At 43.3% G+C, this 27,247-nt stretch overlaps 1 protein-coding gene across 3 annotated transcripts in view; it reads right to left on the minus strand.

Annotated features, from left to right (window-relative positions):
• LOC139249079 (wolframin-like) overlaps positions 1 to 26,580 on the minus strand; it is a 56,402-nt gene extending 29,822 nt beyond the window's left edge. For 2 of the 3 annotated variants that reach the window (XM_070872271.1, XM_070872269.1), the window contains exons 1-2: positions 26,354 to 26,580; positions 4,775 to 4,860 (exon numbers count right to left, since the gene is read on the minus strand). In XM_070872271.1, the coding sequence (XP_070728372.1) occupies positions 4,775 to 4,860; positions 26,354 to 26,477 (210 nt within the window). In that variant the 5' untranslated portion in view covers positions 26,478 to 26,580. The remainder of the gene's footprint in view (positions 1 to 4,774; positions 4,861 to 26,353) is intronic. The other variant, XM_070872270.1, reaches the window with a different exon arrangement.
• Positions 26,581 to 27,247: the final 667 nt, after the last annotated feature.

Consider the following 27,247-nt stretch of genomic DNA (forward strand, 5'->3'; position numbering starts at 1 on the left):
GCGGTTTACCAGCACACTGGGACCTCTCCAGAACTCAGGGAATTTTGGTAGATTACAACCAATGCATCCACGATCTCTGCAGTCAGTTCTTTTAAGACCCAAGGATGCATGCCATCAGGTCCAGGGGACTTGTCCACCTTTAGTCCCATTAGTTTGCCTAGTACTTTATCTCTCGTGAAGATAGTTTTAAGTCCTCTCCCTCCCCCCACAGCAATAGTTCCTTGATTATCAATTATTGGGATGTTTTTAGTGTCCTGTACCGTGAAGACCGATACAAAATATTTGTTCAAAGTCTCTGCCATTTCCGTTTTCCATTATTAATTCTCCAGTCCCTCCTTTAAGGGACCAATGTTTACTTTAGCTACTCGTTTCCTTTTTATATACCTGTAGAAGCTCTTATACTGTTTTTATATGTTCTGCTTTTGGATTTATCCACTAGTGCAAAGAATAACCATTTCCAAATCTGACCTACAAAATTAAATGGGGGAAAACCAGTAAATCAGAAATATAACTGCACTGTGTACACAGTTTTGGTCTCCTTACCCAAGGAAGTATATACTTGCTTTAGAGGGGGTGCAACAAATGTTCACCAGATTGATTTCTGGGATGAGAGGGTTGTCCTATGGGGAGAGATGGAGTCGAATGGGCATATGGAGTTTAGGAGAATGAGGGGTGATCGCATTGAAACGTATAAAATTCCTACAGGGCTCGACAGGGTAGATGCTGAGGGGCTGCTTCCCTCGACTGAAAAGTTTAGAACTAGGGCTCATACTCTCAGGATAAGTGGCTTGCCATTTAACACTGAGTTGAGGAAACATTTCTTCACTCATAGGGTTGTGAATCTTTGGAATTCTCCACCCCAAAGGGCTGTGGATGCTTCGTCGTTGAGTACATTCAGGACAGAGATAGATAGATTCTTGGGCACTAAGGGAATCATGGAATATGGGGAGGGGTGGGAAAGTTGAGTTGATGTAAAATTCAGCTATTGAATGGTGGAGCAGGTTCAAGGGGCCATATATGCTCAACTTTTGCTCCTATTTATTATCTTGTCTTGCTTGGGCTTTGTGGGCCAAATTACTAGGGCTCATTGGTTGTAGATTGGACACACTTGGTGTACAGGAGTGCTACGAGGCACTGGTCAGGATCAGAGTCAGAGCACTTTGGAGGTAGATTCACCTGGGTTGGGATTGAGAGACTGGATTCTGGGGTTGCTGTCGAACGGTGAGGTGGAGTTGTTTGCTCAAATGTTTGCGGCCAGGCCCAGTGGTATGCATATGCAGCAAGTACACACACTCACCAGGCCCAAAGAAGAAAAGTTATCCTGAAGAATCGAACTCTAATAAAATGGCACATAAACCTGAAGCTTTTGAGGAGCAGGCCTAGTGGCTTTGTGTGTGTTTATTTGTTATAAATTTATCTTTTAGTGCTTACAAAAGACAATAGCTGGAAGGAAAAGTATATTGAGCAATTTTATCAACCCCTTGCTTCCATCTCCACCCCTGCCTCAGCTCATCTGTTGAAGCCCTCATCAATACCTTTGTTACCTCTAGACTTGTCTATTCCAATGCTCTCATGGCCATCCTCCCAACTTGTTCCCCCTTTAAACTTGAGCGCATCCAAAACTCTGCTGCCCATATCCTAATTCGCGCCAAGTTCTGTTCACCGATCACCCCTGTGCTTGCTACCTACACTGCCTCCTGGTCCAGCAAGGTCTCAAATTTAACATTTTCATCTTGGTTTTCAAATCCATTCATGGCCTCGCCCCTCCCTAGCTCTACAACACTCCGATCTCTGCACTCAAGTTCTTGCCTCTAATGCATCCCCAATTTTCATTGCTCCACCACTGGTGGCCGTGCCTTCAGCTATCTGTGCCTCAAGCTCTAATTCCCTCCCCGCAACTCTCTCCTCCTTTAAGACACCCCTTAAAACCTACCTTCCAGTCCTAATATCTCCTTATATAGCTTGGCATCAAATATTGTTTGTAAATGCTCCTGTGAAATGCCTTGGGATTTATTACTCAGTTAACTTAGTTTGGGGCCCGGGGTGAGGGAAGTGATTGAAACTATTAGATATTGTAGTAATACAGTTGTAAGAGTTTATACTGCTGGCAATTTTTTAAAAAGTTGTAAACGGAAAAAATGTCCAACTAAGAAGGGAGAGGGGAGATCGAAAGAGCGAATAAGAGTACAAGAATAAATTGTATTGAATAGTGCCACATCATATCCTCGGGACCTCCTAAAGCACTTGTAATCAATTACCTTCTTTTGAAGTGCATCCCTAGATGTAGGCAAATGCAGCCGCCAATTTGTACACCCCAAGTTCATACAAACAGTGAATTTGTTGAATAACCAGTTCATCTGGGTTTGTGTGTGTTAATTCAGAGACGAGTGTTGGCCAAGATGATCTATGTACATCCAAATCAGAAAAAAGACATGCAGGGCCGGAGTTTAATTCCTCAAATAAAAGGTTGCACCTCTGACAATGCAGTACTTATTTAGTACTACACTGAAGTGTCAGCCTAGCTTATACTTTGAGGGAAAATAAATTTCAAACAAGTCAGAAACAGAGAGAGTACACACAAAATAAAGCTAACCCTTTAAATTGAATCAGTTGAATTACTTTCCCACTGTGCCAGTAGTATTCAAATTCTCAGAAATTAATCTACAATAATGCGTGACCCAGTTATCCTATCATTTATCTTAGTTGAGTTGTATCAGATATGCAAACTAGACTGCAAACAACTTAATTCAATGACAAGTTACCATATAATGTACACAGTAATTTATTCAGTTGGCACTTTTGAAAATATGATACCGATGATGCAAAAGTAATGTTAAATATATATGTTTATACTTTTGGGACCAAACAGTAAAATGCAAAACTGGTCATAAAATGTAACCTGAAAATATAGAATTATAGAATGATGCAGCACAGAAGACGACCATTTGGTCCATTGTGCCTGTTCCAACTCTTTGAAAGAGCTATCCAATTCGTCCCATTCCACAGCTCTTTCCCTATAACCCTGCAAATGTTTCCTTTTCAAGTATTTACCCAATTCCCTTTTGGAAGTTATTGTTGAATCTGCTTCCATCATCCTTCAGGAAGTGCATTCCAGATCATCATCATTTACTGCATAATTTGTTTTCCTCATGTTGTCTCTTGTTCTTCTGCTAATGACCTTAAATCTGTGTCCTCTCATTACCAACCTTTCTGCCACTGGAAACAGTTTCTCCTTATTTACTCCATCAAACCTCTTCAAGATTTTGAACACCTTGATCAAATCTCTCCTCAACCTTCTCTGCTCTAAAACAGAACTACCCCAGCTTCTCTCGTCTCTCCACGTAACTGAAGTCTGTCAGCCCTGGTACCATTCTTGTAAATCTCCTCCTTCAGACCTTAATATCCTTTCTAAAATGTGATGCCTAGAATTGGCCACAATACTACAGCTGGGGCCTAACCAGTGTTTTACAAAAGGTTTAGCATAACTTCCTTGTTTTTATACTCTATGCCTCTATTTATAAAGTCAAAGAACCCGTATGCCTTTTTAACAATCTCAACTTGTCCTGCCATCTTCAAAGACTTGTGAACATACACCAAGTTTCTCTGTTTATGCATCCTCTTAAATTGTACCCTTGTGTTTATATTGCCTCTCTTCCATCTTCTTACCAAAACAAATCACTTCACACTTCTCTGTGTTAAATTTCATCTGCCATTTCACCAATCTGTCTATGTCCTTCTGAAGTCTGTTACTATTTATTACATTTCTAAGTTGTGTGTCATCTGCAAGCTTTGAAATTATGCCCTGTAATCCCAAATCCAGGCCATCAATATATATCAAAACCAGCAGTGGTCCCAATACTGATCCCCAGGGGGACACCACTGCACACTTCCTTGCAGTCTGAAAAACATTACTACTCTCTGCTTTCCATTCCTTAGCCAATTTCTATTCAATGCAGCCACTGTCCCTTAATCTCATGGGCTTCAATTTTGCTAACCAGTCCAATATGTGGTATTGGAAATAATCAAGGATAAAGACAATACTAAAAGTATATCTTCTTCCATATTCATTCATGTGTGATTCGGCCTATAACTGATTTGATCCTTAGGCCACTTGCAATGGCCCCTCCCCACACCAATCAAGCTAATCTCTCTAGCGTGTTATCTAGTTAGCAAAATACAGGCTTCTCATGCTGCATAACAAGTAAATTACACCAACAATGGAACAGTTAGGAAAACAAATGACATACTTTCAACATCATCTCTGGGAAAAGAATAAAAATATAAGTGAATAACAGATGTGTAAAACTTTAAGACTAGTGGAAAAATGAACTGAACAGGGGATAGAAAATACTACAGTCCAGAGTGGTGTAGATATGGAATCTAAAGCAGATTTTACTGGAGGACAATGCTTTTTAAAAAAAAAGTCGGCAATAATAGAACCATCATTCAGGAAAATTAAAAAAAGGAACTCAAAGTTGTTCTAGGTACACAGAAAAAACACAACCTGCCAATTTTTTTTGGGTGGGGGCGAGGATCACTCTGTGAACTGTGCAGATCCACAGAGTGATAAATAGGAAAGTCACATGGGTTAAGTCTTCCACAATCAAAGTTCTTAGAAGAATGTGACCCTTTGGGTTTTTTTCCTCCCAATTTCATGATGCATGTAAAATATATAGCGTATAACTACACGAGAAAGAACGAGTTTATAGTTATATATTGAATACATTAGCATTTGGACCATTGAAGAATTGTTACAGTAAAGTTCTCATTCTACCTCAGTCTGTGCCTTTGCATCACCATCTCTTGCTTTTTGTTTTATTTCTTCTATTGATATTTCTTGTTCCTCATTGAATGCTTCTGCTGAAAAAATTTATATACCAAAGGAAACCATTAATTACAAAAAAAATTCTTGCTTTAAAATTTCTAACGTGATACAATTTTTTACGAGACTGAGTTTGGTTGATGTGGGCTCCCAAAAAACAATTTCACAAAACTGTTTAACAAAACAATCACAGAACATATTCATGTTATGCTACAAAACAACACATGAATTACACAAACAATTGAACAGTTAGGAAAACAAATTGCATGCCCAAGAAATAACTACCTAACATAGCATTTGAAAAATAGCAAATTTAATTTCCGTGAGACATTTTTATCTTTTCTCCCCTTGCAATTCCTTTCCTAAAAGGTTATAGCTGAAGATGAAATCCAGATACACATCCCCTGGAAGCACTTCACTGCCTCATTTAAATGGCTTTTCTTACCCAGTATGCAAAAAGCACAAGAGAGGGTACACTGCTGGATCTAGTAATGGGATATAAATGAGAACAGATAAGGGAAGTAAGCGTAGGGGATCATCTAGGCAATAGTGATCACAACATAAGGCTTAAGATAAAGATAAAGATCAAGACAAGACAAGACAAGACAAGACAAGACCAAAGTAATAAATTGGACAAAGCTGATTTTAAGGGGATGTGAATGGAACTGGGGAAAATAAACTGGAGCGTTTTAGTAAGAAATAGAATAGTGGGAAACATTTAAAACGGTGATCAAGAGTCCATGAGAAATATGTCCCACTAAAAAGAACTAGCCAGTAATGTCGCACCATGAATGAATAAATAAGGGCAAAATTGAAACTAAAGAGAAAGTCATACACTAAACACAAACAAAGGAGAGGATCACAAAAGGGAACACAAAAAGCTTAGGAAATAAGTCAAAACAATAATTAGGAAGGCAAAGAGAAAATACAAAACTAAAATATCAAAGATAGTGAAATACAGGTTGAACCTCTTATCCGGAACCCTCGGGACTTGGCCTGTTCTGGATAAGGGATTTTTCCGGATGAGGGGTGGTCACGTTAAATTGTGCAGATACAGATACTGAGCAAAGGGATATTAGGGCTGGGAGTGCGGCAGAGATCATGGGGCGAAGGGGGGCAGTGGATCGCGAGGTCAGGCCAGCGATTGCGGGAGTCAGCAGCGAGGAAGGACTTCAATTTGTTCACGTCAGAGATCTGCACATGCGCCACCCAGGAATGGTTCCGGATGAGAGGTGGTTCCGGATAAGGGAGATTCAACCTGTATTCTATATACATAAGAGGGATAGGGCCATTAAGATATAAATGATAAACTCACCAGATAACGATAGCAAAATGGCAGAAATATGACTTTGCCTTGGCAATGTTAGAAATAACCTCTTTATTTAAAGTGTGACCAGAAATAGCTGCAATCAGGTTCGAGTGCAAACCGATATGGTGGGTATATCGTGTTTAATCAGAGTTTAAGACGGAATATAACAGTTATCATCATTGGCGGTCCCTCGAACAAGGATGACTTGCTTCCATGAGAGTTCACAGATGTTTCATTGAAAGACCCAATGTTCCAATCCTGAACTCCAGTTGAGGGGGATTAGTTATAGAGCAAAATCATACGACCACGACAAGGAGCTGATATCGATTGGACATACGGTTGGCACATGTGAGTAGTTCTCTGAGCGACTTCGCTTCCTTTCATCTAGCGCCTATAGCTTACTCCTCCTCCGTCTGGGAGGACAACCTTCAGGAGGTTACTTGTATTCTCTTTTTAGAAGTGGGCCTGAAATGGGATATTGACAAGTCTTTTAGCCTATAGAGGTTTCCCTAAAAACTTAATACCCAATGGCACTTCAAGTTCTTTGTCTCGATTCTTATGTCAAAGCCCTCCCTAAAGATGTCTCATGATCTTGTCCACATATCTTTTCTGTTTTTACTTTCTCAGGGTGCTTCCTTTGGAATCTCCTGGTCCCTATCCTCTCGGGTACCATTAATACAAAGCCTAGCCCAGTACTCTTTCAACCATGATGCCCAAGCCAGAATTGTGTAACACTTAAAATTGGTCATTATTTGTTATGACCTAGCAAATCGTTCCATTCGGAGATTGTATTTACTTATTTTCACCAGCAGTCCCTACCTTAGCAGTATACATAAAATACATAAACAAGATTCAATTCATAACTTAAAAACAACAGATAATTGCTTAGCAACAGGAAGATTGTATTTGGTACAGAATACTATACCATCTACATTAACATTAGCACTTCTAAGCATCTATCTAGTCGGAGGAGACTTTTCGTTTCCAGTTCGAACACAATCATGTAAACATAGCATTCTTTGCGCCACAGCTCCAGTTGCATAACCATATGTTTTTTTTAAGGTATCTCAAGTTTCTAACACCAGGGAGATTAACATGACATTAGAAGAAATGATCAAAAAAGAATGAAAGACATTTAAGATAGAAAGGAGATCATTGATAAACTCATCAAACTTGGAGAGGATAATCCCGGATGGATTGCATTAGCGCATATTACCGGTTAAGGAAGAGATAGCTGAGGCACTATTACATATACATATATAAAAAATAATTCATTGAAAAAGAGAGAGAATAGTACCAGAGGACTGGCAGACAGATAATATGATTCCTACATTTAAAAAGGGAGATAGAACAAGTGCAGGGAATTATAGACCAACTCGCTCAACATCAGTGGTAGAAAGATAATGGAATCCTATTCAAAGATGTAATAGAAACATATCTAAAGACTGAAAATATAATCAAGAGTAGTCAGCATGGATTTCAAAAGGGCTTGACCAACCTTACTGAATTGTTTGAAGAAGTAACAAAGGATAGATAAAAATAATGCAGTAGATTTGGATTTTCAGAAGGCTTTTGATAAGGTACCGCATAGTACACATGACTAAAGTCAGAGCTTGTGGAGTCAGTGGACATGTAGCAGAATGGATAGCACGCTGACTACAAAACAAAAAATAGCGTTGGGGTTAAAGGTAAGTTATTCAGGGTTCAAGTTTCGACCAGAGTTGCTCCTATTTTTTTGGAGCAACTCGTTTAGAATGGAGCATCTTAGAAATTGCAATTCTCGGCATTTAGTTTGCTCCAGTTCTAGTGAGTTAGAATAGTTTCATTTTAGAACAGATTTTTTGCAGTTTAGGCAGCGAAAACTTACTCCAAACCAACTTAGAATGGAGTAACCTTGCCTACACTTATAAAACAGGCGTAGGGAACGAGAGAAAGCGGGGGCGGGGGGGGGGGGGGAGGGGGAGGAGTTTACAAACATTACACACTTCACTTTTACAAATAAAGAGCCATCATCAATAATAAATCAACCAATAAATAATTAAGTTTCTACTCATCGACTGCAGCACCGGGAGCTCTCCAGCACTGTGCTGGGACGGGGTCCCCCAGTGTGTTTCTGTCAGTGTCTCTGTTTCTGACAGTGGGGTGAGGGGAGGGAAGGGAAAAGAGGGGGGGATGGGAAGAGAGGGGGGGGGGGGAGAGAAAAGAGAGGGGGGGGGGGGGGGGGGAAGAGATTTTTCTTGCAGAGCTACTCACCTACTGATCCTCGTGGGCGTTTTTTTTCCCATACTTACCTACTGGTCACCGCTGAGTCAAATATTGCGCCAGGGCGATCGGAGGACGGTGCACGCCGGCGGTCTGCTCCCCAGCGGTATCTCAAAAATCGCCGGTGTAACTCAGGTACGGAATTTCTCACTCACCTGGTTATCACCCACAATGGCCAATACCTCTGGGTGGTAAGCCAATGGAAATTCTAGCCCTATGTAACATTCTGCAACAGCAAGTGTCGGCAGGCTTTTCATGGGAGTATCATAACCTAACCCATCCTGAAATTCAATTATAATGTATTATGTACTTCCCCAATGTGAAAATAGCACATATTTCACATCCTTTCTCACTCCTCCGATTTCAAATTCTCTATTTGATCATTACTACAGCTAGTGCTCTCCTGAAGGGTTGTTCATAAGCTCCAAATACATTTAAATTATGATTACGTCATTTCCTATTCAAACTTCTTACACCTCTCCATCTTCCCTTTCCCTATGATCTGCAGCCATTTCAAACAAGGTTGGCATTGTCTAAATACTGCTTCTTGATTTACTTTATTGATCCTACCCTTTTTTAACTTTGGTGACATCCTTCATCATGGGTTTTGCCCTTCACTCAAGTTTCTAAATGTAATCAAATATTTCATCCCACTACTTCAAACCAAAATACTCTTCTTCTCATTTATTTCTTCTTACAAGCAGAATGCTTCTGTACAAGTTAAACCCAACATTATCTAGATTGATGCAGTGTGATATTTTCTATCGGTAAACTGAATGGAACTAAAATAAACATTCCCCATGGCTACATTTCCTAAAACAGCTCAGAATGCCCAGCTTACTATTGACTAAAGTGGCATACACTCATTCAAGAGGAATTTTTTAAATTGCCATTTACACCTTTGAACTCAGCTTAGATTTGCGGCTGGAGCTGGTTGCATCAGGACAGGTCACATGTGACTGCTGAGAGACTGAGAAGGAAAAGGAGCAAAGCTGATTGAAGGTGAACTGTGTTTTTTTTTCCTGACAGCAGGGGCAGTGCAAATTAAATGCCACAACTTTTAGTGTTTCAGCTTTTCTGCCACATATTTCATCACCTCTTGGAAGGTACATAATGTTCACAAGTAAATTTACCAATAAATTTACTAAAAGCAACATCAATTTAATATTTAAAATCCACCAACTTGTCTTCAATATGTAGAATTTTAGCTAAAATGAATTATTTCCCCTTGCATAAATGTCTACACTTTACAAAACTGCTTCATTGATAGTCAGTTGTGGACAGTTTTTTCATTTTTCACAAGATTTTTATCATTCATGTTACTAATCTCCTCAAGTGAGACATTCTTTTCATTGCGATTATTGTATCTAAAAACCTAAAAGTTCAAACAGGGTTGCATTATGAAGTTGAGACAACCATTCATAGAATTGCAGCACAAAAACAGGTCATTTGGGCCAGCTGGTCTATGCCTGTGTTTATGCTCCACACGAGCATCCTCCCACCTGACTTCATCTAACCCCATCAACATATCCTTCTATTCCTTTCGCTTTCATGTGCTTATCTAGCTTCCACTTAAATGCATCTGCGCTATTCGCCTCAACTACTACATGGCGTCAGTTTCCATATGTACGCTGACGACACCCAGCCTACCTCATCACCCTTCCACGGTCTCTAAATTGTCAGACTGCTTGTCCGACATCCAGTACTGGGCGAGCAGAAATTTTCTCTAATTAAATATTGGGAAGACCCCACCACAAATTGCATTCGCTAGCCACTGACTCCATCCCTCTTCCTAGCATCTGTTCGCAACATAGGTGTCATATTTGACCCTTAAATGAGCTTCATATCCACGACATAACTAAAACCACCTATTTCCACCTCCGTAACATCACCTGTCTCCACCCTGCCTCAGATCATCTGCTGCTGAAACCCTCATCCATACCTTTGTTATCTGTAGACTTGACTTCTCTAACGTACTCCTGGCTGGCCTCCCACATTCTACCCTATATAATCTTAGCAGCCCATGTCCTCCATTTCAAAATTCTCATCCTTGTTTACAAATCCCTCCATGGCCTCGCCCCTCCCTATCTCTGTAATCTCCTTCAGCCTCAACTCTCTCTCCCCTGTCCACCCCCGAACCCGCCCAAGATGTCTGCGCTCCTCAAATTCTGTCCTCGAGGATCCCTGATTTTAACTGCTCAAACTTTGGTGGCCGTGCCTTCAGCTGCCGATGCCCCAAGCTCTGTAACTCCCTCCCTAAACCTCTCCACCCTCCTTTAAGATGCTCTTTAAAACTTACCTCTTTAACCAAGCTTTTGGTCACCTGCTGTAATTTCTTATGTGGCTTGGTGTCAAATTTATTTGTTTTGTCTTAAAACACACCTGTGAAGTGCCTTGGAACGTTATATAAATACAAATTGTTGTTGTAGTACTGGTACAAGTTCCAAAATCCGGAAACCTCAGAACCGAGGCTATTCCTCAGTTTTCAGGTTTTTCCGGATTTCGGAACAGAAATCAGACGCCCCGAATCCAGAAACCCCTGGGCCGAGTTTTGGGTATTTCCGGATTTTGGAGACAGGGACAGCGGCTGTGGGTGATTCAAAAAAAAAAAAGAGTTTTATTATGCTTAACCTTGTTTTTGGATTACTACTGATTCGGAGAAGTAGTGAGCCGCCGGTTTTTAATTACCACTGGGGAGCGGACCCCTGGCGTGCAAGACTCAAAATAGTGCTTTTGCCAAAAATTTGGCTCACAGCGCACCTGTAGTTAGGAAGAAAAAAAAAATACCCAGAAAAACCTGCATTGCAGCCCTGGGAACAGCAGTATGAATACCTGCAAAAAAAGGTAAGTTAAAGTTTTTATTTTTTTATTCTTTTACAGCGATTCAATAGTTAAGTGTCTGTGAATTTTGCAATTTTATTTTTGGGGGGGGAATGAGTGGTATTATTTACAGAATACCAAATATCCATTTCTGAAATTTTACTACTTTCATTTTATGCCGTTTATATCACTCGTGAAAAAAATGTCCAGTTTTCGGAAGAGATTTCCGGATTCCATACGTCTACTCATGCAATCTGCACGCGTTTGGTTTTCGGAACATTCCAGTTTATGCAACTCCAGATGTCGGACGCTCTACCTGTAGCAAGTTCTACATTCTCACCATTCCCTGGGTGGGTGAAGAAGTTTAACAGCAGTAGTTAAATGTTGGGCGATTTAAAGAAAACAACTTTTCATTCCCAAATGATTGTTTCGGCCCGGAAACTTGCTTTAAAATGAGTAAGACATGTTTTAATAACAACTTGCATTTACTGTAATAAAATGCCCCAAGGAGCTTGGTCATTATGAAGAAACTGTACAATGGATGCATGAAGTTCCCATTAAATAGAATTTTCTGGAATGGAGCAATGAGAAATGACTACAAATGACCACAGAGATTTCCAAAGAACTTTTCCAACAAAATAAGGAAGTTTGTCACTCCCAATATGATCCTACACATGCCTCTTTACTCGTTGTCACTGGGCTCTTGCATAGTGATTCACTCTGATCTAGTGCATTCTGAATTTCCTAATGGCTGCTCATATAAATAAATGTTAAGGTTTCCAGCCCTCCCGGATTGTCCTAAAATCTCCAGCAATTAATGTTATAACCTCCTGAATACTGCTACAAGCAGCCCAGGAGAAAAGTCCCCAAGATGGATGGTGGGAATGGGGGGCTGGAAATCATGTGATGAAACCTCCTGGAAAATGTGCAAATAGAGTTGGCAACCCTAGTTAATAATTATTGGTCATATAGCTAAGTTGAAATGGGAAACACATCTAGGATTCTAATTTCAACAGAGCATGAGGGAGGGGTTATGAGGTATGGTTAACAACTTATATTTGATCATCGTTATTTAGGAAGCAATTGTCATTCCTTTTTTGTTCAGGTCCTTGACATAGCACATGGTTTGTAAATTGTTTATAGAGCCAGTGTTAAATGCAAAAGATCGAGGCAGAAAGGAAACATGGCAGAGCAATTTAATATATTTCACTATTCATAATCTATAAATAGATGAACAATCTACAAAAACTGGCAGTCAGAATAAAATACATTAGAGAAGGTTCCATCGTTTCTGAATAGGTGAAAGTGCTGAACTTTGACCATGGTAAAGTTTGACCATTTTAAACAGATAACTCAACTCACTCAATCAAATTGCTCCTTCAATACCTGTTGAGTTTGTCAGAAAAGAACCCTATCCATACTTCACATCAGCCAATGGGCAGGTTTTAAACAGCTATATATCCCACCTATCTTACAGCAAGTGCACAACCAGCACAATGGAAACTGTGAAACCGTGTTTTCAAAAGATCAGTAAATGCAATCTTTTTAGCCATATATGGTTTTGATAGTTTGAATTTATAACAAGAACATTGGGCCCAAAACTACCTCTAGAGCGTCATAGTTAGCTGCGGTACGCCGACTTTGTGGGGAAAAAAACGTGCCGAAAATGTACCTTTTAATTTAGCCGCTCCTTCATCGTTCTGGTCCCTTGGTGTGGCGCTGCAGAGTGCGGGGGCGGAGCTTCGGCCATGCTTGCTCAGCGCAGCCGGCAGGGTGGCGGGGCTTGGGCCCAGCGTCTCCGAGTGCCGGCAGGGGGACGCATGTCCGTTTCAGCATTGCGCACTGCGTGTTTCAGCGCATGCATGCGCAATAGAGCAAGAAGCTTGGCAATCAGCCAATTAAAGGGAGAGCGTCCTCCGTGCCTCAGCAGCATTGGCAATGGACCATATATAAAGGTAAAGTGTGAATAGAGATTTTTGGGTGGCTGAGGGAGTGGAAAGGCGTGCTGCATAGGTGGAAGGCAGGCAAGAACTGTGATTTTTCAAGATAACCTGAGTGTCAGTCCAATATACCAATGACGCAAGAGTGTGCAACAAGAACAAAGCATTTCCTCCATGAGGAAGTGGAGAAACTAGTCACCGTCACGGAGGACAAATTGCCGGAGCTGGGTATCAGTAAGTGTGGTCCCACAGAAGTTCCACCCAAAGAAATGAGAAGACGATGGAACCTATTTTCAGAATACTCCGCAGAGGTGAATACCGCAAGATCTGGAAGCCAGTGCAAAAAGAAATGGCAGGACGTTGGTCAAGTAGTGAGTGTAAGTAATATCTCGATCTTTAAATGGAATTGCAATTGAAAATGTGACCATCTGTATATGTCCCACCCATCAGAAGTGTACCGTGTGTGAAAAGTTCTATTTTCATCTTTGGCTCACAACAAAAGGGAAAGACTTAGAACAGGAGGAGGGCTGTCAAATCTGCACCAACTATCACCCCTGGAACAGAGGGTTGCTGCCTTGCTGAGTCACACCTGCAGAAAATCAACTCTGCACAAGCTGGACCCATATGAGAGGGTGAGGGCGAGTCATTAAAATGCATAGTCGCCCTTCAAATCACCCTGCTACGCGTGAGACTACTCATGCCACCCATCCTGCCCCCTCCTGTGCTGCTAACCATTTGACTGTTCTGTTGTATTTTGCATTAGACGACGATAATCCTGAACATCCTGAAGATCCAGATGCGTGCGTTCCAGACAAGGTGGGGTGAGGGGTGGAGGGGTCCATAGAAATGTGTTCACGGGAGAATGCTGATCGTGGTATGAATCGGCCCATAGTACAGAGCGTCACATTGCCAGAAACCTCCACGAGCTCCGCGGCGAAATTCCATGGTTTCACAACTTCCGAGGTTACGGGTCCCAGTGGCGGCGGTAAAATGCATGTTGGGACACCCATTGCCCCACCGTCCCAGCCTGCGCTTCGCACTGGAGGGGTGCCACTAGGCAGACCCACGGCGAGGGGAAGGAGAAGCCGACCAGTCTCTCCCGAGATGCAGCCTTCATCAGATGTTAATCAGGTTATCCCATTGGGTGAGGAGGCCAATGACCTCACAAGATCATTCGTGGCAACTGTCAGTGGGGTGCGTGATGAGGTAGCAACACTGTCGGGAGAAATATCAGCACTGAGACGGGAACTGAGAGCAGGCATTTCAGAGGGTGTGAAAATGATGGCAGATGCCATGAGGGAGCTAGCTGCTGCAATAAGGGCACAAAGGCCAGATACTCAAATGCCACTCCCACTTCAATCCACACACCAGCCACCGGTGAGACCCACCCACCCAACACCGCCCCGATGAGGAAGTGCACTTTCCCCGAGATATGGGTGAGGGATGGGTGCAGTATTTCTTTGCTGTTGTTGTTGAAGTGCATTGTAAACTTTCCAATAAAGATATTTTGCATTAAGACTGAATCATGTTGCATTACCACACAACATTTAGGAACAACTGCAAAAAACAACATCTCTAACCCCTACTGTCATGCATGCCTGCCGCCCCTAGCCCTAGCCGAAGGGCTAGCCGGTGCATTCTGCAGTCGGCAAGGCAGGACTGCTCTATTTTCAGTCGTTGATTTATCTTTCCTTTATTTTTTAATGGTGTTGTGCTGATGCTGTGAAGGTGTTTAGTGCTTTAGAATCCTCTACCTCACCTTCCCAACCTCCCCCCTCTCTCTGGCTACCTGTGCTGATTTCTTAAATGTAGGTAAGGTTTTTCTGTGCCTACAAAAGTGGCCACATACTCTAAACTAACTTAGGCCAGTGTAACTTTTAGCTGGCCAAATTTGCTTCCATGGCCAAAACAGGCCCAAGTGGCTGCTTACACCCCCTTTTGGAGAAAAAAAACTAAAAAAAAAACCTAACTGACTTACACTGGAGCAAGTTAAATGGGGAAATTTGCAATTTTTAAAGTTATTCCAAAAAAAAGCTACTTGCTCCAAAAAAATCAGGGCAACTCCTGGTGAAATTTGAGCCCATAGATACTAACTTCAAAAATTTGCAGTAAAACAAAACCAAAATAGCAGTCTCATTCTCTTGCATTAAAAGCAAAGTCTGTAAAGGGGTTCGCAGTTGAGTAGCTTCAGCACTAGTTCAAATATGGAATAGCTCAGATTTTACTGTATAAATCGGGAATGTTTAATAGCCAGTGAGTCATGTGGCTGGAATCCTCACATAACCTGAACAGAAACAAGGACTATGAAGCTGTGCAGCAGTTTAGACTGTGCACTGACAATGTGAATTCGAACTAGAATTGCAATCTCCTTTCTCCACACTTTGAAGAGCTTCAGGGAATTAGCAAAAAGGATCCAAATAGGAAAGTTTAGATTGTAGATGTAATATGGAGAAGTCTTTCTCAAGTTAGATGGGTTATTAGTAGAATCGTACGGTTTGAGTGTGATATGCTGTGAGAATATGCAGCCAGGTTGAGGAGACTGGGGCAGGATTTGTGCAAACAGCCATTTAAGTCTGAACTATACAGGAGACTGGAACAGATTATCAATTCTTGTTCCGTCATCATTAACCCCACCCTTCCTACAAAACAGTTCTAGTCTGGTCAACTTTGCCCTGCACATCTTATGCTCTGCCCCCATCCTCTGCTGCGCCCTGTAAACTGGAGGTCATTCAAAACTCTGCTACCCGTACCCTAACACGCACCAAGTCCCGTTCACCTATCACCCGTGCTTGTGGCTCAGTGTCAAATTTGTGTTTGATAATGCTTCTGTGAAGTGCCTTGGGACGTTTTACGACGTTAAAGACGCTATATAAATACAAGTTGCTGACTCTAAATCAGTACTTCTCAAACTGGGGTCCGCGGATTCCTAGAGACATTCCGGGGGGTCCGTGAAATAATTTTAAGATTAAGATTCAGAGCTATCCACAGTAAAGACCGCCAAAGGATAATCATCTGGGGAGCAGATCTGAATATCCATCTCCTTCCAATCAAGTGGCCAGTCTGTCGGCTCCACCGCAATCCGCTAGTAAGCAGCAAGCTTACCGGCTTTTATCTAGCTAGACCTATGAATGACCACGGAAAGTGGTCCACAGTAAGCCAATGAGTGGCGGCAAGAGACAGGCTTGGTGGGAGGCAGGAGCGGAGTCCGGCAGCCACATGTGCTGTGCAGAGTGGACATGTGGAGGAGCACTGAGCATCACGAAGATCAGCAGCTAGATAAAATCAAACAATCTTGGTATACGATCACAATGGTTAATCCTTAAAATCACAAGGGCAGTGCTCTGCAACAGATGACAGTCAGTTGAAAAATATTCTCTTGGCATTTTTCTGTATTTTTTCATATTTTACTGTTGATGAAAGGTATTGTTTCACACTGGTTATTGTGGTACCAGAAAAGCAGTCCTGTCATTTACAAAATGGCAATTGCACTTGGGTTAAGCTAATTGGAATGGAGCCACTGGTGTTGCCAAAGTTGAGACAGAATTACGTCATTGCTTTTGTTTGTTGAATATTAATCATGCCATCAGTTACCCTGTTGAAAGTATCAGAGGTGGAATAAGAGGTTTTTCCAGGTTCAGCTGGGTTGCATCTCATTTCAGAGACTTTTCCCCAGTAATCTACTTTTATTGTATAATTCTTGATTTCTACTGAGGAAATCTGCTTAAATTCTTCCTTTCAAACTGGAGGCAATAGATTTATATTAAAACTGCCACAACTAACTAATGCAGAATTCTTTGAAGCCGCAGATGTGCATCAGCACGATTCATAAAAGTGGGCCAAAGTGTACAATGTTAGGTTGCTGAAAATTACACCGACAAACTGCATACGTGCACCACTAACCTGATCACATTTTATGTTGGAATTAAATTCTTTAATAAATCGCAATCCTATTTTTGGATTAGTAGTTTTGGCCCCATTACTGGTGAATTAGTATCAAACCCAGAAAAATCAAACTATTGCGCCATCAAATAATTCAATGAGGATCAATCCAAGGTGAATCCAGACACCATTAAAAAAAAGTTGATCAGTGAGTAAATTACTTAATAGAAACGTATTTGAAATACCTGTGTTTTTAAAAGCATTATTAAAGCACTCTAAATGCAGCACTTTTGTATTATGATTACATAGTATAATGGGATCCATGTTTACTAATCCATTTGAAAAAAAGAAGAGGTCCTTCAACCAAAAAAGGTTGAGAACCACTGCTCTAAATTGTGTCACTCAACAGAAAACACATCTGCTGTGCTGATGAGTGCAAGAGGGACTGGAGTGCATCATGTTTCTATAACATTTTAATTTGATGTGTTATGGTTCCCTTCAACATTTGTTAATTTGCAGGTTCTGGTGGTGTGCCCCTTTAACCCGGGGTGGGGGGGGTGCGCACACGGTTGAATTGTATTATTTAAAAGAGTTGCGAGCTAGTTGCTGATTAAACAGTTGTAGATTGTTTGACTTTCCAAAATTGCTGCTGCTAGAGTGTCTTTCTGTGAGAGGAGGAACAGCCTGCTACTGCTACAGAGGTACCTGGAGAGAGGGGAGAGAAGGAGGAGGTAGAGAGAAAACAGAAGGGAGCATTCAATCGTCCTTAATTGTTGACTTTGATTACTCTCCATTTTGAGGGGAAAAGATGAGTGGTATACAAACCCATTGGTATACGAACAGATACAAATTGACAACTGAGCCTTTAACTTCGCTCCACCAACAGTCCAGGTCACTGAAAGTCAATTGCAATGAGAGAAAAAAAATTGTCCTTGCCAGTGCCTTTCATATATTCAGAACGCCCAGAAGCTCTTAACAGCCAATTAATTACTTTTGCAATGTATTCAGTGTTTTGCAGTAAAATGCAGCAGCTATTTCAGCACAGCCAGAAGCCAGGGTGAAAGGGAGGGGAGGGATGGCTGTGTTTCTTGTTCTGCAAATTTGAAAACTTGGAAATACAGGGAAAGTTCAGACAAAATCACAAATATTTTCAATTTCTGTTTTTAGCCACATGGGCAAGGCTCAATCATAATACTAGGTTCTTAAAGTTTGATCATTCATTTCCAGACCATAATTTTCATTTTCAAAGTGAGGGATGGGAATCAAAAGATCGATTATAATGTTGTTGCTCAGCCTTTCTAACCACAACAATGTGTGTTTTTTTTGGCCCATTTACTTTGTGTTTTGTAGCAAAAAGGCGTCAGAGTAAGAGTGGTCCCATTAGTAATTGGAGAGGAGACCCCTTATAGCAGATTTGCATAAATGAATTATCTGACCACTATCTACAGATTTTCAGTCATTATTTTCTATTTATGTAGCAAATATGTATTTGCATATACATAAACAATCAGAGCATGACACTGATGAAGTGCTAAATGCTTGTTTCACAAACATAGAAGTCCCAACAAGTGGAAGTGCTGTATCTGAAAGTCATTATTCGGAAATGGATGGGGTCTGCACCCTAGAGGACTAAAATTCGTCGATACCAATGCTCCGCCCATTTCTCAGTGGTATGTCGTTTCATACGGCCGAGACCGAAGGTGGCAAATTTGGTGAAAAATGTTTTGTCGTTATGTTGGCGGCATGTCAGTGGTCTGCATCGGGTGGTATGCATCTTAGTAGTCGATCAAGATCTACTCTTTGATGGGCAGTGCGCATATACAAATTTGTTTCCCCTGATTTTACCTGCGATTTTGGAGGTCAGGGGTCACCCTGTTGAGAGGGGGAGCAGCAAGGTAGTCAAAGGCTAGTAAGTTGGAAATAGCACAGTGGAAAAAAATTGCTAGCAACTAATAATTATTCAGTTTCAACACAAGAGATATTTAAGAAGGGAAAATTAATATCCAGAAAAAATTATGTCAACATCCAAGTGCAGTAATATCAGGGAGTGGGGGGATTGAGGGTGCCTACCTTCGATGAAACGGAGTTACCTGCCCTTCTGGAGCACATCACAGAGAGGTACTCCAACCTCACCAAGGGCGGTTGTGAAAAAACCCTCCCAAAGGAGTACAACCGAATTGGAGACGAGATCGTAGAGGCAGTGTCCTCGAAAAGTACGACAGTACGCACTGGGGAAAGGTGCCGTAAGAGGTGGAACGACCTGGTGAGGTTTGCAAGAGTAAGTGATTATTTTATTTTATTCCCCCCCCATGTGCTATGTAAATGTAGGTTCAGTGTCACACGGATAATGTTATTTATCTTAAGGTTACGGCGATGTATGTGTGCTTTTCAGGCAATGACAAGAGGATCAAGGCAGTGCTTTTTTAATGTGTGTGTTTGTGCCATGTTAAATGGATTGAAGATTTATACTTTGATTTACTTTCCTTTCTGCAGAGGAAGACAACTGCAATAGTGGACGATCAGCGTCGCACGGGGGGGCGGCCCCACAATCCAGGAGCCGCTTAGATATCGAAATCCGTGCCCTGCCCCTGGTTGGGGATAGCAACCGTGCCACCACCGGCATTGGAGCTGACCCACTCACACAGGATGGTAAGTTGAATAAAATACAGTCTGTGTTGCGGTCCTATCATGTCATGTAATCTAACTACAACTGTAATGTTGGCCTCATGTGATGTGTTGGAATGGGCAGAAGGCGTGGGCGGGGAAAGTAAAGTGTTTGTTAAAAGGTGGTAAAGTTTTTTTTTTAAAGTTAATTTTTACAAAGTTTTGAAATTGTTGTATATTTTTTAAATTTTTAGATAAACATTTGAATTGAATTTAACCACTCTTCTACAGTGTCAAACTTTTGGGGTAACAGTCATGAGGGTCCCAAAACACAGCTCTCCACATTCAAGCAAAGCATTCATTTCGGAGCTGCCGATGTAACAATTTTGCAGCTCCGCGTGTCCTTCACTGTAGTGTTGGGGATGGTGCCATGGGTTCATCTGTAAGCTTGTCATTCTCCTGTTCCTCATTGTCCTCTTGCTCCTCCTCTGTCTCCTGCAGTCAGGTGGTCTCGCAGTCCCCTGTGGCAATTCCTGTCCCCGCAAGCTTGCTAAATTATGCAACATGCAGCACACCACTGTGAACTTAGCAACCTGCTCAGGGTAGTATTGCAGCTTGCCTCCAGGGTGGTCCAAGCATCGAAAGCGCTGCTTCAGCACTTCAATTGTCTTTTCAATTGTTACGTGTGGCTATATGGCTTTTATTATATCGTTACTCGGGTTCTGTGTGAGGGTTTTGCCGGGGGTGTGGGGGTCCAAGATCCAGGTACCGAGGCCGTAACCTTTGTCGCCCAGCATCTAACTTGTGGCTCAGACTTCAACGGTCAGACTCAGTGCTCTCCTGCAAGATATGCGCATCATGGATGCTCCCTGGAAAGTTGGCATTCACTGCCATTATCCGCTGAGTATAGTCACATACCAGCTGCATGTTGAGGGAGTGAAGTCCCTTACGGTTTTGGTACACCTCCGCCTCCTGTAATGGTGCTCGTAGTGCAATGTGGGTAGTCAACAGCACCTTGGGGAAGCCGGCAAAGTGTGCAAATCCCAAAGCCCTATCATTCTGAGCCTCCCTCGTCATTGGGAAGTTCATAAATTGCATCTGGCGTGCATCGAGCTTCGGTTACCTGTCCAATGCACGGATGAGTAGCGTACTGAGAAATAGCGCATATGTCCCTAGCATAAAAGGAAAGTGCCAGTCACCATCATCTCGACAGAGAGTGCAGTAATATTGGTGCTACCAGGCTGCAGGTCTGCCTTAATGAGCTGGCAAATCTCATTGATGACCTCTTTTCAGAAGCGCAGCCTTTGGACACACTGTCGATCGGTCAGGTCCAAGTATGAACACTTCTCCCTGAAGATTCTTTGTGGGTAAGGCCTCCTCCTCCTCCTCATCATCATTCTGCGACCTCTTCCATGAGTCTTATAATTCTCCTCACATCTGGTTCCTCCATTAGACAGGTTGTCATCAATACAGGCTGAGATAACACAGGCCCCATTCTTTTTAAATCTCCACAATATTTTTCGATCAAAATAATAAAATGCCTATCTTAATAATTTACTCAGTAATAGTAAATATATCTTTTCTAATCAAAATCGCATTCTAAAATCACTTTTCACCTCGGATACAGAGCTGCTGCTTTAGCTGACAGTTCCCGATTTCCAAACCGGCGGGCCGTGCACTCTGCCCATTCCTGGCCACTTACCATCGCGTAAAGTCACGTTTTCCAGAACGGTATGCAGCTCCGGTGGTATGTCGGCGGTATGCGATGAAAATCGCACTCTCTGGGCGGTCTGCGGGCGGTCCTGCACGGCGGACGGTGTGCATACCGCTCGGTGGTATGCCATTGATGAATATTCTGCCAAGCAGGTCAGCAGTATGCAGCTGTTTTCTGAACAAAATCGTCCTTTTGGGCGGTCTGCGGGCGGAGTGTCGAACAATTTTTGGCCCTCGGTGTTCTCTTGGCTTTTCTGGTTTCGGGCATGGTTCCAGCATTCACTGCTTGAATTTCCAACTATCTGTATTTGCAGTTATTTTATTGTTGCCGTTTTTGTGTGTATGTGTACTTGTCTCTCAATGTCTTTTTAGCACCTTAGCAATTTTCACATTCTCTTAAGGGCAAATTCTATGCTCCATGGAGGATACAGCATAGGATGTACAGCACAGAAACAAGCCACTCAGCTCAACTGGTCTATGCTGGTGTTTATGCTTCACACCAGCCTCCTCCCACCCCTCTAAATCTATCAGCATAACCTTCTATTCCTTTCTCCCTCATGTGTTTATCGAGTTTCCACTTAAATGAATCTATACTGTCTGCCTGAAATAGATAAGTAGCAAGTTCCACTCTCTGGATAAATAAGTTTCCCCTAAATTCCCTATTGGATTTACATATTAGTGACTTTATATTTATGGCCCCTAATTCTGGTCTCCTTCACAATTGGAAACATTTTCTCTACATCTATCCTAGGAAACCGTTTCATTATTTTAAGGACCTCGATCAGATCACTCCTCAGACTTCTCTATTCCACAGAAAAGAGCCCCAACCCGTGATCTCCCACCTGCTAAAATATACAGACAGAAAATCACAGCTGTATACCTGCAATGCACTCCTCACTGGGAGGTCAGCATTTCAATCTCTCGATTGCCTATGATCTTCCATATATAACAATTTTATTTTAATTGCAATAACTGAGGTCCCTCCCTTTTCTTATGCACAGCATTAATTATGAGCGTTCTTACCTTCCGTAAACTAATCTCATATCCCTTTACAGATCCGTACTGATCTGCTGTGCATTTGCCAGATGGAGTAAAATGTTCGAAGTGTGAAGTCATGCAATGTGGCAGAAAAAAAAAATCGAAGAGCAAGTTATTATTTAAATGGAGAAAGATTGCAAAGTGCTGCAGTACAGAGGGACCTGGGGTTCCTGGTGCATTAAACACAAAAAGATAGTATGCAGGTACAGCAAGTGATCAGGAATACCAATGGAATCTTGGCCTTTATTGCAAAGGGGATGGAGTATAAAAGCAAGGAAGTCTTACTACAGCTATATAAGGTATTGGTGAGGCCACACCTGGAATACTGCGTGCAGTTTTGGTTTCCATATTTACGAAAGGATATACTTGCTTTGGAGGCAGTTCAGAGAAGGTTCACTAGGTTGATTCCGGGGATAAGGGGGTTGACTTATGAGGAAAGTTCGAGTAGGTTGGGCCTCTATTCTCATTTTTCTGAATTCCAGTGAGGTGATCTTATCGAAACGTATAAGATTATGAGGGGGCTTGACAAGGTGGATGCAGAGAGGATGTTTCCACTGATAGGGGAGATGAGAACAAGGGGACATAATCTTAGAAAAGGGGCCACCCATTTAAAACAGAGATGAGGAGGAATTTCTTCTCTGAGAGTTGTGGATCTATGGAATTCACTGCCTCAGAGAGTTGTGGAATCTGGATCATTGAATAAATTTAAGACAGAGCTAGACAGTTTCTTAACTGATAAGGGAATAAGGGGTTATGGGGAGCGGGCAGGGAAGTGGACTCGAGTCCATGATCAGATCAGCCATGATCGTATTAAATGCCGGAGCAGGCTCGAGGGGCCGTATGGCCTACTCCTCCCCTATTTATGTTCTTATGGTGTTTACTCAGAATTCTTAAAAGCAGTGGGACCCAAAGCGAAGAGATGGTTGACCTCCTTCTCCGAGGTACAGGCAACCGGTAAAATTCCACCTATTTGGAGGGATACTAAAATAATCGCCCTCCTGAAGCAGGGGAAAAATGCTTAAGCCTCCAGTTACTGCCCGATCCCTTTACTTTGCAATTGTTCTAAAGTTTTGGAGTGGCCATTATTCCACAGACTAGCCCCCCATCATCAAACCAGCCATTCCCAAGGAGCAATCGGGCTTCGGAAGTGACCATAACTGCTGCGACCAAATGGTAGCTTTAACGGTGCACATCAAAGCAGGCTTCCAGCGCCAGCTCAAGACCGCCGTAGCATTCGTGGACCTGTCAGCGTCATATGACACAGTATGGAAGCATAGACTGCTTTTCAAGCTCTACACCAATTTAATCTGCAGAACGATCCATCTTCTCAACTCCATGCATAGCAACCAATGCTTCAGTTACACGCTGGCACCCAGAACGGTAGATATAGGACACTGAACACCGGACTCCCACAGGGTTCTGTCCTGGCACCCATGTTATTCAACGTTTACACCAGTGATCTGCCCAAAACAGAGTCCCGCAAGTCATCATCATAGGCAGTCCCTTGGAATCGAGGAAGACTTGCTTCCACTCTTAAAAATGAGTCCTTAGGTGGCTGAACAGTCCAATATGAGAACCACAGTCCCAGTCACAGGTGGGACAGATAGTCATTGAGAGAAGGGGTGGGTGGGACTGGTTTGCCGCACACTCTTTCTGCTGCCTGCGCTTGATTTCTGCATGCTCTCTGCGATGAGACAAGAGGTGCTCAGCGCCGTCTTGGATGCATTTCCTCCACTTATGGCGGTCTTTGGCCAGGGACTCCCAGGTGTCAGTGGGGATGTTGCACTTCTTCACAGAGGCTTTCAGGGTGTCCCTGTAATGTTTCCTCTGCCCACCTTTGGCTCGGTTGCCTTGAAGGAGTTCGGAGTAGAGCGCTTGCTTTGGGAGTCTCGTGTCTGGCATGCGAACAATGTGGCCTGCCCAGCGGAGCTGATCAAGTGTGGTCAGTGCTTCACTGCTGGGGATGTTGGCCTGGTCAAGGACACTAATGTTGATACGTCGGTCCTCCCAGGGGATTTGTCGGATCTTGCGGCGGCATCATTAGTGATATTTCTCCAACGACTTGAGATGTCTACTGTACATGGTCCATTTCTCTGAGCTATACAAGAGGGCGGGTATTACTACAGCCCAGTAGGCAGTTTTGAGGGCCTGGTCTTCAAACACTCTTTTCCTTAGGCAGCCGAAGGCTGCACTGGAGGCGGTGTTGAATCTCGTCGTCAATGTCTGCTCTTTTTGACCCGCAAGTACGCATACACTGATGACATTGACAGATCCATGTTTTACACAGCCAAGGCAATCAAAGAGACCCTGACCAGTGATTTAGAGGATGGCGGACTACTTCCGCCGATGGCAACTTCGGCCAAACCCACAAAAGAAATCACCTCGGCATTCCACCTCAACACCCATCAAGCAACCCAAGCTTTGAATGTCTCCTTTTGCGGTGTAGAGGTAAACCATGCCAAAACCTCCTCTTATTTAGGAGTCACGCTTGATCGCACCGTTACGTAGACATCATCTCCAGAACCTTGGGAAGAAACTAAAGAATAGGAGAATAGGATCAGCTTGATCCAGAAACTCGCCGGATCCACATGGGGAGCAGACACTCAAACCCTCCATATGGCTACACTCGTTCTGGTGTACTTTATGGTGGAGCACTGCTCTCCGGTATGGCTATCGAGTCCGCATGTCAAATACGTTGATGTCCAGCTGAATTCTACTATAAGAATTATCACTGGCACATTTTTATCGACACCAACACCTTGGCTGCCCCTGCTTGCAAACATTGCACCACCATACCTACGCCATGAATATGCAGTCTCCAGAGAATCAACCGCTTCACCAGAGATATGCCGATCCAGGTCGACTTAAACAACTTACCACCAATCCATCTCAAATCTAGTAGGCCATTTTGGATCGCTGCCGCTGGCCTTCAGTGATCTCCCTTCAGCCTTGATAACCGATAGGGAAATGCTTGGAAGAACTGTGACATATGGAATTGATTCCTTAAGAGGAATTCACAGTACAACCTGAAGGATCAAACCTTCCTCGCAAACAGTGAACAACCATCAACCACCTCAGAATCAGTTATGGTAGATGCTGCCACTTTCTCAATAGATGATAGATTAAAGCATCCCCACCATGTGACTGTGGAGCTCCTAATCAGACCCTGAAAGCACATCATTGAGCACTGCCCTCAGAGGAAATTCGCAGGCAACCTACAAGATATCCACACCATTACCAGAAGCTTTGGCCTGGATATCTGGCTGGAGATTGACATTTGATTTGCTACTACCATGCGAAAGATGACGACAACTGTTTTCGGTTTTAAATTCTTTGACTACAAGTCAAATTCTAATGGCCACTCTCACAAAAGTGGGTTTTCACACAGGATTATTTCTGGAATTACTCTTATGGCTTGCTTTGAAAATGATGTTGTTTAGTTTGCACAGTTCTACCTCTTATTTTGCGTTTCAAAATCCATGATTGATTAATGGTAATGATCAAAACAACAAGAATAAAATTAGACCAATGAGCAAAAACTTCGCAAAAACTGTAGCCTTAATTGGTAGTTACTTGAAAAACCACTTGAATTCAGTTCGGTCAAGTAGGAATGATATTGTTCCCAATTTAACGGTGTAAATAATCAGCCTAAAGCACAATTGAAAATGTATACACAGTATAAACTAGACGCAAATTCCCCTCAATAAAATAAAAATAAAAAAAAAAGCATTCCACGCCTTCGTCCTGATAAGTAAAGGACACACAGCTCTTCTACCTCCACAAACAATAAATATTTACCAAACACTTTTACATGATGACAAAAGTACCTTTTTAAAAGTAATCCAACTATTATACAGTGCACATTATGTGCCACACACCCGACTTTCACATTTGCGATTGTGACACAGGCTATCAGCAGCGACAGCTTCCCCTTGCTGCTTGTTACTGTCCGGAGCAGATACTGACCGTCCTCTGCCGCCGTGTAGGTGGGGGATGCAGGCTGTGGCCCATCCCTGGGCGCGTCTCCGGCGGCAGCTGCGTTCAGCTGCGACTTGCCCTGTTGCGGGGCTGGGAGCTGTTCCGACTGCATTTGCTCCAGCGCAACCCGCTCCTTGCTGCAGTCTGGTTAACACCCGTCTGCAGAGCGCACTCGCCGGGGACTGACCCCACCCCCGGCCACTGAACACACCCCCGCGCCGCTCTCATTGGTGCATCCGCGCCTCCAACACTGAAGCTCGCTCCAGCCAAGTCCTGTGAATCGATCTCCGACTCAGTCGAGCGGCTCCTCCACCAGTCCGCTCACCCCTCCCCCACAGACACTCCACTCACCCTCCCCACACACTCAAACCACTCAACCCCCACCCCCACCCCCTCCCGGACACACCCCACTCACCCCCCCCTTCACCCCCCCCCCCCACACACACATACTCCACTCACCCCCCCCCGGGACACACTCCACTCACCCCCCCTTCACACCCCCCCCCCCCGGGACACACTCCACTCACCCCCCCTTCACACCCCCCCCCCCTGGGACACACTCCACTCACCCCCCCTTCACACCCCCCCCCCCCCGGGACACACTCCACTCACCCCCCCTTCACACCCCCCCCCCCCGGGACACACTCCACTCACCCCCCCCTTCACCCCCCCCCCCCCCCGGGACACACCCCACTCACCCCCCCCCCCCCCCACACACGCATACTCCACTCACCCCCCCCCCCCCCCGGGACACACTCCACTCACCCCCCCCTTCACCCCGCCCCCCCCCCCCGGACACACTCCACTCACCCCCCCTTCACCCCCCCCCCCACACACATACTCCACTCACCCCCCCCCCCCCCGACATACTCCACTCACCCC

This window comes from Pristiophorus japonicus, chromosome 2, assembly GCF_044704955.1.
Source record: "Pristiophorus japonicus isolate sPriJap1 chromosome 2, sPriJap1.hap1, whole genome shotgun sequence".
Classification (NCBI taxonomy): Eukaryota; Metazoa; Chordata; class Chondrichthyes; family Pristiophoridae; genus Pristiophorus; species Pristiophorus japonicus.